General features: G+C 41.7%; 1 protein-coding gene across 3 annotated transcripts in view; it reads left to right on the top strand.

The window, feature by feature from the left end:
* ATF6 (activating transcription factor 6) overlaps window positions 1-14,796 on the top strand; it is a 75,239-nt gene that overhangs the window by 54,916 nt on the left and 5,527 nt on the right. For 2 of the 3 annotated variants that reach the window (XM_061345368.1, XM_061345367.1), the window contains exon 15: window positions 1,879-1,963. In XM_061345368.1, coding sequence (XP_061201352.1) covers window positions 1,879-1,963 — 85 coding nt within the window. Of the gene's footprint in view, window positions 1-1,878; window positions 1,964-3,626; window positions 4,763-14,796 lie in introns of those variants that run through there. The other variant, XM_061345369.1, reaches the window with a different exon arrangement.

The raw sequence follows: 14,796 nt of genomic DNA on the forward strand, positions 1-14,796 counted from the left end.
ATTGCCTGAGTGTTGTCTTAATGTCAGTGGTTCAAAAATGAAATGGGAATTACATATGTGGTCTGAAAATTATAGCAGAGTGGTTTTATAATTTTGGTACCGAGATGTTTTTAATTACAGTCATATATTGAAGTAATGTTTTCTGCTTATGGTCAGTTCTCTGTTATTCTGTGGGATTTTTTGGTGGGAAAAAGAAAGAGTGATATTTCTGCAATGTATCTACAGAATATCTTGGTATATTTAACGCCTATTTTTTGTGTAACTCAGTTCCCTGAATCTTAGACATAACAATGTAGTGTTTAGATACTAAAATGGAGAAATTACAGTTACCCTGACATTAAGATGTTAACAACACTGTCCTGAAGGAAGTCTTAGTTCAGTCTGCCAAAAAGATGACCTTGGCAAAAACCATGAGCTGTTTGTGTGCTTGTTCTTTGCCCTTAAGCAGGGAGCCGAAAAGCTGCATGTGAAGTTTCCAAGTCCTGGGTTTGTAAAATACCATGGGAGTTTTACAAATGGGAAAGCACAAAATGAGATGAGAGCATCAAACCTGCTTCTGCTTTTTAACCACATGAGATAGATGCTGACTCTTGAAAAGTGAAAGGCAGATGTCAGGGTCTGGTTTTGGATAGTTGTAAAAACTTAATGAGCTGGTCTCCACATGTTTGACATGGTGGCACCTGCCAGCTCTTGTTCTTCTCAGAGACACTGGGAGTGTATTTGGCATCACTGGGACTGGGAGAGAGACAAACTCAGGGGTTAGGAAAATAAAACTTTCCAGGTTCTTTGAGACCTGGAAAAGATAGTTAGTGATTGGAAGTTTTTTTCACTTAAAGCATGAGTTAGAAATTTAAACTCAGTTTGTCAAATATATATGCACACTCTTTTGTTCCTAATTAACAAGAGGGAGCGAATATTCTTCCCTCACAGCTCTCACTGTGTAATGAGATGGTGCAATGAAGCAACCTTCTATCAGGTAAGCTAAGTTTTGAAGGGCATGGGAAGCTTCCCTCATCGTTAGTAGCTTTTCTTTGGTCCATCTAGATCAGCATAGCACAGTAATATAGGATATATGGGACTTGGCTTGGACTGGCGCTTTATATTATATTACTTCTGTTGATAAGGGAAGAACCATATTTCCCCAGGCTGCAAGTTGAACAGTTTGAGTTCAGCAACAGAAAAAAACAAAACAAAACAAACAAAAAAAGGCTGCATTTTTTCCTTGAGGTCAGGTCCATGTGCAGAGCATCTCCTGCAGATGCAGCTTCCAGTGCTCAAACCCAGGATAGTTAGTTTTAACACTGCTGTCGTACAGCAGTACCCAGCCACCTCACAAATGAGATAAGCTACTAAAGCACAGCTTTGCCATCAAACTTCCCTGGTAGGTTTTGTCAGCAGAGCTCACAATTCACACCCTGTCACAACCCTGTCTGATACAGTCCTACTGTACAAAGCATGTGGGGTGGGCTTGAGATAGATATAGCAAGATGGCATTTATTTATAAAGCAGACAGAACTGCAAGTAGAGGCTTCAGTTCAGCAAAGCCTATAACCACATGTTTAAATATCACTGAAGTCAAGTTAAATTACTTTAATCATATACATAAGTACTCTGTTGAATGAGGGCCTAATAGTAGTTTCCATTTCTTTCCACATGATCAAGGCTTTTTCAAATTCTGCTGTATGCGATAGGGATTTCTTCTTAGTTACACAGCCTGAGCAACTGCTGTGACTCTTGGAAGACTCCCTCAACAATTTGAATTTGCTAAGCTCTCATAAGTAGTTTTATATGGAATGCCTCTAGGATAGAATGGAAAGGAATTTTCCCAGCTCTGTACTTCGAGGGTAGTTTTAACACATCTTTTCCCATGTTTTCCAGGACCACCTGTTACTGCCAGCCACGACACATAACAAGACCAGAAGACCAAAGATGTCTATAGTGTTGCCAGCTGTAAACATCAATGGTAAGTCCAAAATATGAAAGAGAATGATAGGAAAAATAATCTCAAAGAGATGTGACTGACTTGTATGTGGAAACCAAATTTAGACTAAATGTCTATAGTTACAGCTTTGAAAAAGACGTCAGACTGGTCATTACTGGACCTTAGTTGCCAGGGTCCCTGCTGGAGCTGGGGTGCTGGTAAATCACCAGTGCCTAGTCACCGAGACTGTAACGAATGGCTGCGTGACTTGGCCAGCAGTTCCGTGGTATCACATTCTAGCTCTGTCAAGGAGCTAGTGATTTATACACAGTCTCAGTGATTTATACACAGCTGATTAAAGGTTACTTGAATGTGTTCTATCTTCTCTAACTTGGTGGCTACAAAGAACCCATCAAGTGTGGAGACTGTTCTCGTTCTCATCCTCTCATTCAAGTTCATCCTGCATCTGCTTAGCAGGCCAAATTCCTTGGCCTTACTAGCTTGTTAGGATACCAACTGCCTTCCGTCAGCTTTCTTAGCTGTTTACCACTGTTATACAACACTCAGTGTGAGTGGGACCTCTCAGCACAGCTTCGTCAGGATTAATAATAATCATCTTACAGTGCTGCAGGACAGCAGAGAAAACAGCTTTGCAGTAGGGGCACAGGCTTATCAGTGAAGAGAAATGCTCTTGATATGTGTTTTAGTCCCACATGAGAGACGTGGCCTGTATAAATGTATTATTAATTCATGTGTTGAGGGACTGCCAAGTTAGGACATACTTGGGGCACAGGGTCACTGTCACAGTCATCAAACGCATCATGAACCATGTAACAGTATAAACTTTACTTTCTGAATATCTGTGCACATAGTGCTTCTAGAAAACTTGTGTGTTTAACAGTACAAGCAAATCATAAACTCAAATGTTATTGTTAAATTCAGGCATGCTGAAAAAATTATTTTATGATGCAAATTTCCATAAACTAAGGAAAAAAAAAGTAAAATCAGTTTAGGCTTTCAACATTTTGATAATTACATTTTCCCATGTAGTACAGTAAGTTCAGTGTGATAATCTATAGCTAACTGTCTTAGGGGAATTTTTATTAGATGGATCAGTATTATTTTTGGCATTTATCTGCCTGAAACTCCCTTTTCATGTCCATTACAAAAATCCTTTTCTGGCTGAGCCGTAAATTATCATGTGCAAATGGGCACTTTATCACTTGAAGAACAACCGCTATTTCTAAATTACGAAGTATTTCCTCTTAACATCTTACTGAGTCTTGTTTTACTTGAAGTAATGTTTCAGTTGTTGGAGTAAATATATTTTGGAAAATACACATCAGAAGCCAGTGACAAATCTTATCCTTGATTTATAATGAAACATTGTGAAATTTTATTTACTTGGGTTCTTTGGGAATTTTCTTCAGAACATCAGCATAATCCAGGAAATAAAAAAATGTCCAGGGATTTGGGGAGAGATGTTGAAACAGATGAAACACAAGGATAGCATTAAGTAAACAATGCCATCAAACACTGCTTTGTCTATGTCACGCAGCCAGGTATTAGGAAAAAAATTGCAAGGTACGTAAGAGGCAGTAGGTAACTTGGCTTGACTTTTAATTTGGTTATTAGTAGATTACATAGAGGACACGATTCCCTAAAAAGTTCTGCCTGGAGAAGGTCCCATTTTCTTTCCTTTCAGAACATTGCTCCTCCACCCTATTCTGCCTCCTCCGTGGGGACTGAGCATGTCCTGAATAAGCATCTGGAAGCTAGCTGACAACAAAGCTTTCCTCCCAGCTGTTCTTTGAAGCCCACCTTAATTCTTTGCCCACCTGCAGAGAGCTGGCTGCTACAAGAGGATGGGTCTCCCTGGGAGGATTTGGCAAAACTCTTAATGAAAGGACTTGTCCCCTTCTCCCTTTTCTTATGCCTCAGCCAGGTCTCTGTGGAAGAACAGAAATCTTTTCCACTGCCACCTACTTGCCCTTCCTTTTTATTGCCACAAACCTAGCAGAGGAGATGAAGGGAATGAAAGTGAATGTCCTTTTCTTTGAAACTCTTTTGGAACTTCATCACTTGCTTTCTTCTTCAGGATTTTTATTTGTCTGTGTACTGAAATTTACCCATGACACTGTTTCCAAACATGAAACAGCTTACAGTTCAGTCGAGAACCCTTTGAACTGCTTGGATAGTCTTTTTCCTAGCAGAACTGTCTGACTGCACTTTGATTACTTGAGTGCCTTCTGAGCTTAGCTACAGGCTCTGCCTATAGTTGGCTTGAGCTGTTCCCACCACCACTGCAGGGACAAAGGACAGGTAAAGACAAAGATGAGAAAGCAAAGAGTTGTCAGTGACTGTCCTACATGACTCTGCATGGATGTTTATGACATGATTCTGCACGACTGGTCTGGCAGTTTTCACCAGTGTACAAAGTAGAATCAAATTCATACTTTGAAGAGTTTTTCTTGGAGGGAAGAGTGGGGGTAAGTCTAGATAGTGGCAGTTTGAGTGCTTTGCAGATAATGGCAGATCTCAATGGAAAGGTTTGTAGTAGACAGGTGTGGGTATGTGAGCATGTATGCATTCAATAAGATGGAAGTCTGAGAACAATTTTGTGCAAATAGTACATTACTCATGTTCAAGGCAAAAGCTTGATAAAAACTATACAGTTGCTGTATGTTGGAAAGGAGTAAAAATGTCCATTACCTTGCAGCTTTCTCCTGGGTGCTGCTTCTGGTAAGACTGAACTGACTTTGACTCATACTAATGTGAGCATGAGGATAAGCCAGCAAAAACCCTATTGAGGACTTATGCACAGGTGCACAGAAATAGGTTAAAATATTTAAATATATTTAATATGATAACATGTTAAATATGTTGAAGTGTAAGTTTTTTAAGTATCATAATTTGTTACACATTGGTATGTGTTAATCCTCTCTCTTTTACCCTCTTTTCCTTCTTCCGCGCCCTCTTCCAAGCCTCTTTCCAAGCTTACTAGGCCGCCTACCCCCTGACAGTTGACAGCCAGTACTTGCTGTCAGCTCCTCCATTTCTGCATCCCCCAAGTCCCTCCCAGCCCTTTAGCCTTCTCCCATTGCCCTGCTGGTTGCTGTCCCTTGGTACAACTCTCCATTTTGCCCCCACAGCCACCCATGCCCACGTTTTGACCTGATTCTGCCCAACAACAAAGCCCCAGCATTTGTGCACAAAAAAGGTGTCACTCACAGAAAATCTGCCTGATAGTACCTAAGGACCTTAGGGCTGGTGAGCCTGGAGAGAAAAAAGCAGAACTGGGTAGTCCTGGTTGCACTGTGTAGGGTTTTGGAGGCACCATTGGTGTGCCTTTACTGAGAAGTTATTCCAGGAAGAAATATCTTTCAGTTTCTCATGGGAATGAAAGCCAACTGCAATTTACAGTTAAACTCCAACTTTTGTTTTTAACCAAGTCATGTTTGTTATGCTGGATTGCAGCTATTATTTTAGAAATCTAACTATGCACTTGAGACCAGTTAAGTCTCCAGTAGATTTCATTCCTAAATTTGCTTTTATTGTAATTCGGAATCTTGTTGGCTCATAACTCAAGTTCCAAATTGACATATAGGCACTGCCTTTCTTGAAGTTTAAGTGAAAACATCTGCCATTAGCCTTCTATTTACTTAATTGCTGTAAAAAAATGCAGTTACATGTAAAAAATGGGTTATAACATCAGTCTTTGTATCAAAATAATCTATAGAGTACAGCACAGCTAAACCAGTCTCCCTTACCCCAGGCACAACCCTTTTGTCTCTGCAGAATGCCCACAGCACACCACGCTACCAGTAGTCCTCTCCTTGCAGCACACAGAAGTGAAAACATATGTACAGTCTTTCAGTATAGGAGATAGCATTCAATGTTCAAGAAGCCACTTTCATTACTAGACTTCTCCCTAGGATTAGGTTAGGTACTCTTGCAGCATACACTTCCTCTTGGTAGGAGCATCTGTAAACATCTGTGCAGATGTGTACTCACCATGAGTATTGGTGCCCTAAGCAGCAGCACAAAAACCAAACAGTCCTGTTGTATTCTTAGGATCCCTGTGCAGAACAGTTCCCCATACGTGAAACTCCTTCCATCATTTGCTCTCAGTGGAGGGTTGGTGTCTGCGCAACAGTGAGAGGCCTGATGAGAGAGCCCGTGGTGAGATCTGGGGCTCATTACCTGGGAATTGGCAGCCATGACAGTTTTGAAGTTTTTACAAATATTCTGAGTAGGTTTTTGGTCTAATGTCACACAGTGGGACTTGTCTTCAGTCTGCCTTTGACATAGCTGTGTGCCTGACCCTCTGTGACTTGTATGTTTCTGATTCCTTAAGGAGCCCTGTTCTCCTAAGGGTTGCTTTTGGTCGTGAAGCACAACATGGAAATAGTCTCCTAGAGGCAGAAATGAACTGTGAACAAGATGCTGAGTTTTGCAAAATCCATGTGATCTGTTGTGTTGGCCAGCCCCTGATCACAACCACTTCCCTCGGCCTTCCTTGCTAGCATCCACCGTCATACTGATGTAACAGACTTCAGAAGTGCTATGAAATAATACATATTCTAAATAAAAAGGTCAATAACAAATCTAGTGTTAAGGCTTTTTGATCAAAACTGGAGTGATTTCTGCCATCAAGTATCATGATTATTTGCATGCAGTTACAAAGAGTCGTCTTTCGATGGACAGCCTTGTGTAAGCCACTCACAGATGTCCAAGGCTGGTGGCAAGCTGTGAAAAATCCATAAGGCAAACAGAACCCACACAGGCTGAGAAGAAAAATAAAAACAAAAGCTCTTTGGGAAGTAACAATGTTCTGTGAATTCCCATGTCTTGGGGTTGAACAAATAAAGTCTCCAACTTCCTCTGCCTTTCAGGGTCAAGCAAACAAAAGATGCCATTTCCATCTTTTGGAGAGAATAGCAGAATTCCCAGTCAGTCATTGAAAGAGGAAGGTCTAAAACCATACATACCATTTAATGGCAGAGGACTTCCCTGAAGGTCACTGCTTAACATTTGGGTAGCCTTCTCTCTCACTTTGAATAGCTTCAGAATGGTTTCCAAGTGGCTAATGACCCCAGCTATCTCTACCTGTTGCTGGTTCACAGAATCACAGAATAGTTTGGGATGGAAAGGACCTTAAAAATCATCTTGTCCCAGCCCCCTGTCAATGGCATTTCATTCTTCTCATCATGCTTAGAAGCCAAGTCTTAGTCCCTGTGGCTCCTTCTCACAGCTGCTGTCCTTGGCCCCAGACTGAGAAGCTCATGCCACTCTAGCTGGTACAGAGGACCCATCTCCTGGCTATACAAGCATGATCTGTAGAGATACCTCTCGTTTCTGCTCTTATATCTGGATTTAGCAGAAATCAGTGAGAACTTGGCAACTTACAAGCTATAGTGTATAAGCAGAAGGCTCTGGAGGTTGTGTATGTAGGATTACAATCTATCTGTGAGATTAAAGAACGGTGGCTGCTTAAGTTTTTTGAGAAGGTTGCTGAGAATCCTTCAAAGCATGAAGACCTAAACCAGGATGTAGGAAAATATATCTAAGAATATCTACATGTTGTAAGTCTACAGCCCATTTTGAAAATGCCACCCTTCTGCTTCTTGGGCTGCCAGTTGAGGAATAGCAGTACTTTGGTGAAGCCTGAACAGGAAAAATCAAAGCTGTGGTTAGCTGTCAGTTAGACCTTACTGCAGCAGCTGATTACTGAGCCTGCCCTAAGAAACAGGGAGGGTCTGCTTTGCTCTCCATGCAGTCTTGGACAAGCATTATGTCAAGTTACTGTGATTCTGCTGTAATTAGGGGTGGTTTGTTAATGTCACAGAGGTACTTCAGCTCGTGTGCTCATACAGAGCTGTGCTGTAGAGATCAGGATTGAAATCATGCCATAAGATACTTTATCAAGGAATTTTAATGACAGATTTTAATCATATTGTAAGACGTTCTTGTCACTCCTGTTTTCTTTTCAAAGTGATGTAAAAGCGAAGTTTATCAAAACAGAATACCCTCCCAAAATTTTGTAGATTCCTTTGAACATCAGAATCTATCATTGCCTAGATGCAGTCTTAAATAGATGTTTTCCACATATTTTATCATATTTGAGAGACTTTGCTGTCCCCAGCCATTGTGTGTTAATATATGTCGTCTTTGACAGGAAGGAGAAGATTAAATTACTCAAAAAAGTATGAAAGAAATCATTCAAGAATCTGCGCACAGAAGTAATGGAATCAGTGTCACTTGAGTTCATGTTTATTTAGTTAGACAGGAAACGATCAAGAAATGAAATCATAAAGGCTTATTCCCCAGTGACTTTTCATAATGAGCTGTTTACCTAAATTGCTAAATAAGCAACCTATTTTTATGTATTCAAAAGAACAGGAAGATGATTTTGTAGGATCCTCTGTGCCTTTTTGTCCTTTCATTAATACAAAAACACTATCTCTTGGGTTTTGTGTGGTAGAGCAGGCCAAGCCTCAGTGTTACTGGTCTTCCCTGTATGGACAGGATAAATGCTACAGATGGCATTTTTTTGGGAACACACTGTTCCTGAAGGGGGTAGAGAATGAGTCATAAATTAATTGGACTTTTTGTACTTAGTGTTTCCAATACCAGTGTCGAGTTATTACACCAGATTATTTTTTCCATATAAAAAACAGGCTTCTATAAAATTCACAAAATAGAAGAAGGAAACCCATGGCATTAGCTGCCAGTATAGATGCCCGTATGGACTTACAGAAGGAACCAGATTCAGTTTAGAGCTGAACATATATGTGTCTCGATGCAGAGATCCTGTCTTCCAGACTTTTGTTAACCCTAGATGCTGATACTGCTCTGTAGGTAACACTCTCCCACCACGCTTCACAAAGAGCACTGTGCTGAGATCTGTGCTTAAAAGCAGAGAGAAAATTTTCATCCCCATCTGTGAGGTTACCGTCACCATCTCAGCTCCATGGAACTGTTTGCACAGCATATTGTAATTCTAACCTCAAGCCCAGCTGATCTGCCTTAGTACATTTTCAAGTGTTGTAAATTCAAGCTTACATAATTCTGCCTCATGTTAATTTATAGGTGGCAAACACAGTTTTATGTTGGTGATGCATAGGCTAACTCTGGTAGCTCTTTATTTCTACAGTGATGTGAAACATAATTATCCATAGTGAGCTCACCCTATAAAAACATGAAAAAACTGCAACAGAGCTGGTAGAGGAGGTTCACATTTATGAGTTCTGTCTTGAGAACATCACTGGACTAAACTTAGAGATTAGTAAAAGCACAGCAGTTCAAGAGGGTCATTTTCAGTGTTTGGATTGCAGTCTCTAAGGAGACTGGTGCCACTGGGGCCAGGAGGCTTTTACTTTCTCATACACCAGGTCTAAACTCCATGCAACTTTGCTAACCATCATACAGTCCACCTTACCTCTGGTGCTTCGTGGGCGTCCTCTGGGCTTAATCATTTGTAGCAAGGTTGCTGTAGTAAAGCATTTGTAAAATATGTCCTGAGCATCTGAAGAACATCTTTGATCATCCACATAATTGTAAATCATCTACCTCCATCCTGTCTTCTTTTATAGAAGACCCGGAGAAGCTTGTGTGGAGGGAAGTGCTCACCCCACACAGACAGAAGCTTCACAAAGATGGTGTTAAAAATACTCTTCTATGAGCAAGGGCTGATCACAGTATCTAAATAAATGAGGTAATTTTATGTATCCAAGTGAGACAGGTGGAAAATTCAGCTCACTCTTTGGATACTATCCAAACTATAAAGACATTTCAGCTGTAAGTGAATACAGGCTCTCACCAGCCCTCACTCTTAAATCAGTGAGACATTTTTAACACAAAGACACAAATGATATTGGGTGGCAGAAAAGGTCCGTGTCAATGAAAAAGTGAGGCTGCCTTTTGGAAAAAAAAACCATGAAGCCAAAGAGTTCATTTTACCAGTAAGTGCCTGCAGATTGAAATGATGAAGAGTATACTACAGTTCACAGCTAAGGGCTAAATAAGAATAGGAAATAATATCAAAAGAAAAAACAATAGGATAAAGTGCTGGCAAATGTGATGAAGATTAATTAAAGATTAAAAGACTGCAGAAGTCTTTAAAAGGACCCTAGAAATCCAAGGGGCTTAAATAACACATTAAAGTCAATTCATAGAAGTAAGAGGTATCTTTTAAACAATAGACATTGTAGCCAAATGAGGGAATAGAAAAACGAAGGCAATTTCTGGCAGACTAAATGTCAAACCGTAAGAAGTCAGGCCAGAAAGATACTGAGGAACAGCATGCCTGAGGCTTAAAAAAATAATAGAAACATTTCTCAGAGGAAGCCTGCCAGAGAATCTCTAGTGTCCATAGAGAACCAAGGTGTAAAAGAGCACTTTAAGTTTAAATCAGCGCTGTTGAAGGAAAGAGGAAAAAGTTCTTGGTGTTAACCACTGAGGTTATATATGTACCAGGAGAATGGCAAATGACAAATAAGGCAAAGTTTTTTTTAATAATGGCCCTAGGAACTGTAAAAAATGAAGTCTCACTTTTTGCACAAGCTGAATCTGTGAGAGTTGAGCATGCCCTGCTACATACAACTGGGAAAAGATATTGCAGCTTCTGCAGAGGAAAGTTCTACTATAGTGCTGTATTGGAGGCCTCAGAGGGATAGTGAGTGTGAGGATAAAGGTGGTCTCACCAGCACAATACCTGAGTGTTCAGAAAGCTTGGAAAAAGGTAGTTCTTCAGAGACTGCTAGAAGAAAGCAAGCTTTTGGAGACAAGAGGGAAGTCTCACTTGCAGATTAATATCTTTCTCAAATGTGTAAGTATTTGTGAAAACAGATGGTCACATTTTGCAATAAAGAGGATGTTACCAGTAGACTCCCATGCAGGTCTGTGCTGGGGAGATGCCCACACATCTCCAGGCACAGGCTGGAAGATCCTGGGAGGGAGTGAAGCTCTGTTCAGCAGGTGAAACTTGGTGTGAAAAAAATGCAAAAGAACTTACATAGGAAAAGTGTTCCTGAACAAAATGGCAGATTCTAACTGAGCTGTTACTGTCCAGAGGAGCCACTGCGAATCCTTCCCTGAAGCGTTGGCTTAGCCGAGGGAGAAAAGCGCTATAATTCATTAGAGAGGGAGCAGAAAATAAAACATGACCCATCTTCACAGCCCTGTTGAATCTTTGTCTTCAATTTTTGGTCACAGAGGTTTATAGATATATATAAAACAATGAAAGATGCAGTAAAAAAGCAAGAGAACATTAAGTGTATCAACTTCCCTACTCCAATGACTATTGTATTTGAGGGCAGTTGCTGAGGGTAAAGTTGTAACAGAACCCTAAGAGGTATGAATGTTGTAGATAAGGTAGGTAGGAAGCATTTATTAACTATTTCACATATCACCAAAAGTATGTGCTTGCCCTAAATTTTGCTTGTGCTGCTGGTCACTGTCAAAGGCACAGGCTGGATGGGACTTTGCTACCAGGACTTTGCTCTCCTGCCTGTGCAGAACAGCCATCCTTAGGCAGTACCAAGGTTAGAAAAGGAGAACAGCCAGTCCACCATCACAGCAGGAAACAGAGGAGTTTGCTGGTATTTAAAACAAAAGGTAGCATTAGGTCAGAAAGGTTTTCCAGCTCTAACAGCCTCTGTGGAATGCTAGGCCCATGGCAGGGACAGAAGAGACCATACCCATGCCTCCCAGTCCCTCTCTGCTACACAGAGATGGAGCAGTCCCCTGTGTGCTGTCAGTGACAAGCCCTCCAGCCCTTGTTCTTGAAAGAAGCATTTACTGGAATATCCTTCTACCCTACTCTCCTGTGTACAGTTATTTGTCTTGTAAGTGGGTATGTCTGGATTCGTGGGCTGTGTGGGGAGTTTGTTTATACTTTTTATGCCTCCCAAGCAGACATGTTCTGCCTAACAGAGTTGATCTTCCTCCAGCCTCTTCACTCCCAAGAGTTCTCTGTGCAGCAGAGAACTTTTGCTTTGCCCCTTGTCTTTGTTTTCTCTTCTGTTTTTTATCCCTTGTCATTAGTATTGCCACAGCTGGTTATGTTTCAAATATGGCCATCCTGCAGCAATGGTACCCTGCCAACAACATGCATATGCACAGCCAGTGCTGTCAAAAATGTCTGTTTCCGAGAAATACTCTACCTGAGGGAGCTTTAAATGATGTGCCTGGGAGGGTCAACACTGCTGATTCTGAGCCTTTCTTCTTGAGATGGCCATGAGTTCCCTCCAAAACAAATAAGAGCAATCACAGTAGATCCACACTGGCCCCTCTCTTCATGCTCTTTCTTGTAGAGGGAAATGACTGTTCAGAATGAAAGAAGGGGAGGTGGAAGATCAGGTGGGAAGTGGTCCCCGGGAAGAGCCAACTTTCTTTCCCTGATCCTGGGACGTTCTAGTCTGGACCAGGTACTGCAAAGCACCATCTGGCACAGATCTGGTACTGACTGTGTTGCCCACAGGTGCTGTCCTTTTCCAAAAATCACATAGTGGTGTACGCTAAGGGCATGTTGCGCTCCTCATCCGCAGTCAGTACTGATCTCTCCTGTGGCTCCTTTATTTACCTAGGAGGCCACAGACAGTTTGTTTCCTTCGGCTTTCTTGCTTACTCCTCTTGCCTGTAAGTATCCCCCTTAGATAGCCCCAGTGCTCTAACAGCTTAGAGTTGGGGAGAGTCCCCATCTCCTTGCTGTCGGCTTGTGGTTTGTCAAAGTGACCTTGATTGTGTGTATCCAGTGTTTCTAACCGTGGCCCCTGTTCCTGTATGCATATAGACCCAACAGCCTGGCTCACAGTTTGCTAGGAGACCTGCAGAACTGAAATGCTCAGGATCTCACTGAGCCTGCATCAGGGTCTGAGGACAGCTGAGTCTACGGAGGTGAGGCCGTTGCAACTGGTTTTTTGGACATAGTTCCAAGTGAGAATTTGCTTTTTAAAGGAGAAGTAATTTGGGTCACAGTATAATTCCCTTGCCTCCAATAATCCTGTCTAACAAGCAAATCTGTGAATGCTTTAGGAGCCCTACTGCATTGTTGCAGTGAGTGTATTTTTAGTCTGTGTAGCTGTTACAGTAACACCGCTTCGATTATATACTTATTTGGTAGTGTATAGCAACCCTTCAGATGGAAACATTGTCCAGATGTGCTGGGTAGGACAGTCAGGGCTGCTCAGCAGAGATGAGAGGGAAGATTGCAGGAGTGATGGTGCAGAGGAAGCCCCTGAATTATGTCAGGGGACATCTGCAGCCCTTCAACAGGCCAGCCCCAGAGCTGTGCGCCCTCATCTTCTTATGAAGCTTGTGCTTTCTGAACTCTGTGATGCCTTAAACATAAGCTCTGTTTCGGGCCAGGGCAGGTTGCAGTATAAATTATTTGGATAATTTGGGGCTAAATCATTCTTTAAAACAAACTTTAGCATTGTCGGCTTGGCGCAGCTAGCACAAAGCAACCAGGTACTGGAATACATCTGGTGGCTCTTTGAAAGCTGCCATGGATCCTGCTGGTGTGATAGATGGGGCTGCAGAAGCGGCTCCAAGCATAAATTAACGCTGACACAGATTGTCTTTGGAATCTGGTACAAAGAAATCCTTCTTGTTAGAAGGCAATATCGGAATGGCATTGTAGCAGGCATGACTTCAGCAAAGATGGGTTTAAAAGGTTTGGTGATTTTGTATCACCTTTGGCAGAGGTAATTCTCTAACACCTATTTTCATATCAGCTAAACTAGTTACATGGATAGCAACTTCACTCTGCACTGCTGTCCCTGAAGAGGGGATGATTCTCTAGCCTTAGTGACTAAGACAGGTAGTTAAAGTAAAGTTGGTGCAAGTGATTTCCCTGCGTATCTTACCAGAAGGAATAGGACATAGTCCAGCTCCATGTGCTTGACACTAGCTTAACTGTGTATTCAGCAAGCACAAATCACCTACTAAGAAACAAGGCAGTAGGTAAGTGGGTTATCTACTGCAAAAGCACCAGGGGCCTTTGAGAAGAGGCTGAGGATTAGGGATGTCAAATAAGTGGCACAGGCCCTGAATTATACAGTACTGGTCTCACAGAATATGTTTTGGGTAGTCCACTGTGGAGCTGCCTGGGGTAAGGTAAAATTCATAGTTGATACAGTAGAACAAAGCTCTGTCCTAAGCTTACCTAAGGCGTAAGCACATCTCCAGAAAGCTGCAAAGCTCTTCGATGGTACTTGGTTACAGCCCTGAAACAGTTCAGCAAGGTCAGGTGGCATTTCAGAGGAGCTCTGTTTCAGCCTCTCTGCAAACTGTGCAGTTTTCAAGGCAAGCATTTTCCTGCAGCAGAGCTTTTTGGGGAAGGTATATGTAAGCGGGAAGGGGCAAAATACCAGAATAATGTGGTTCTGCCTTATGACTGCATCCATAGGGCCAAACAGCCAACCAACGTGTAGAGTTTAAATCTAGAGACAATTGACATCACCATTTGTTCTGACTTACTACAGAACAGACACTAAGATTTTCATTGCTCACCTCTCAAGCCCTCTGCCTGTCTTCTGCCTTTCTCTAAGACAGCATATCTTATATAAGTAGATGCCTGATCTCAAAGATGGACATTTGAATGTTCAACTTACTGATACCCACCAGTACTACTAAGGGGAGAAGGAGAACTTTGGCTTTATGGTCTCTCTGTTAAGCCAGTTGTGTAAATTTAGTGTTTCAAATATGAAGACAATCTTCCATCATCTCCTGTAATTTGTAACAGTAGTTATTACCCTCAGCCTTATTTGCTAAATGTTTCTGGTTTGGACTGCAGACTTCAGCTTTCATCAGTGGGATCTAGCAACATGTTTGCTTTTTAGAGGAACTGCCATAAACCCTGGAGAGCAGCA

This window comes from Neopsephotus bourkii, unplaced genomic scaffold (genome assembly GCF_033783945.1).
Source record: "Neopsephotus bourkii isolate Nb327-2 ecotype Australia unplaced genomic scaffold, CSIRO-AGI_Nbou_v1 NB_234, whole genome shotgun sequence".
NCBI classification, from domain to species: domain Eukaryota; kingdom Metazoa; phylum Chordata; class Aves; order Psittaciformes; family Psittacidae; genus Neopsephotus; species Neopsephotus bourkii.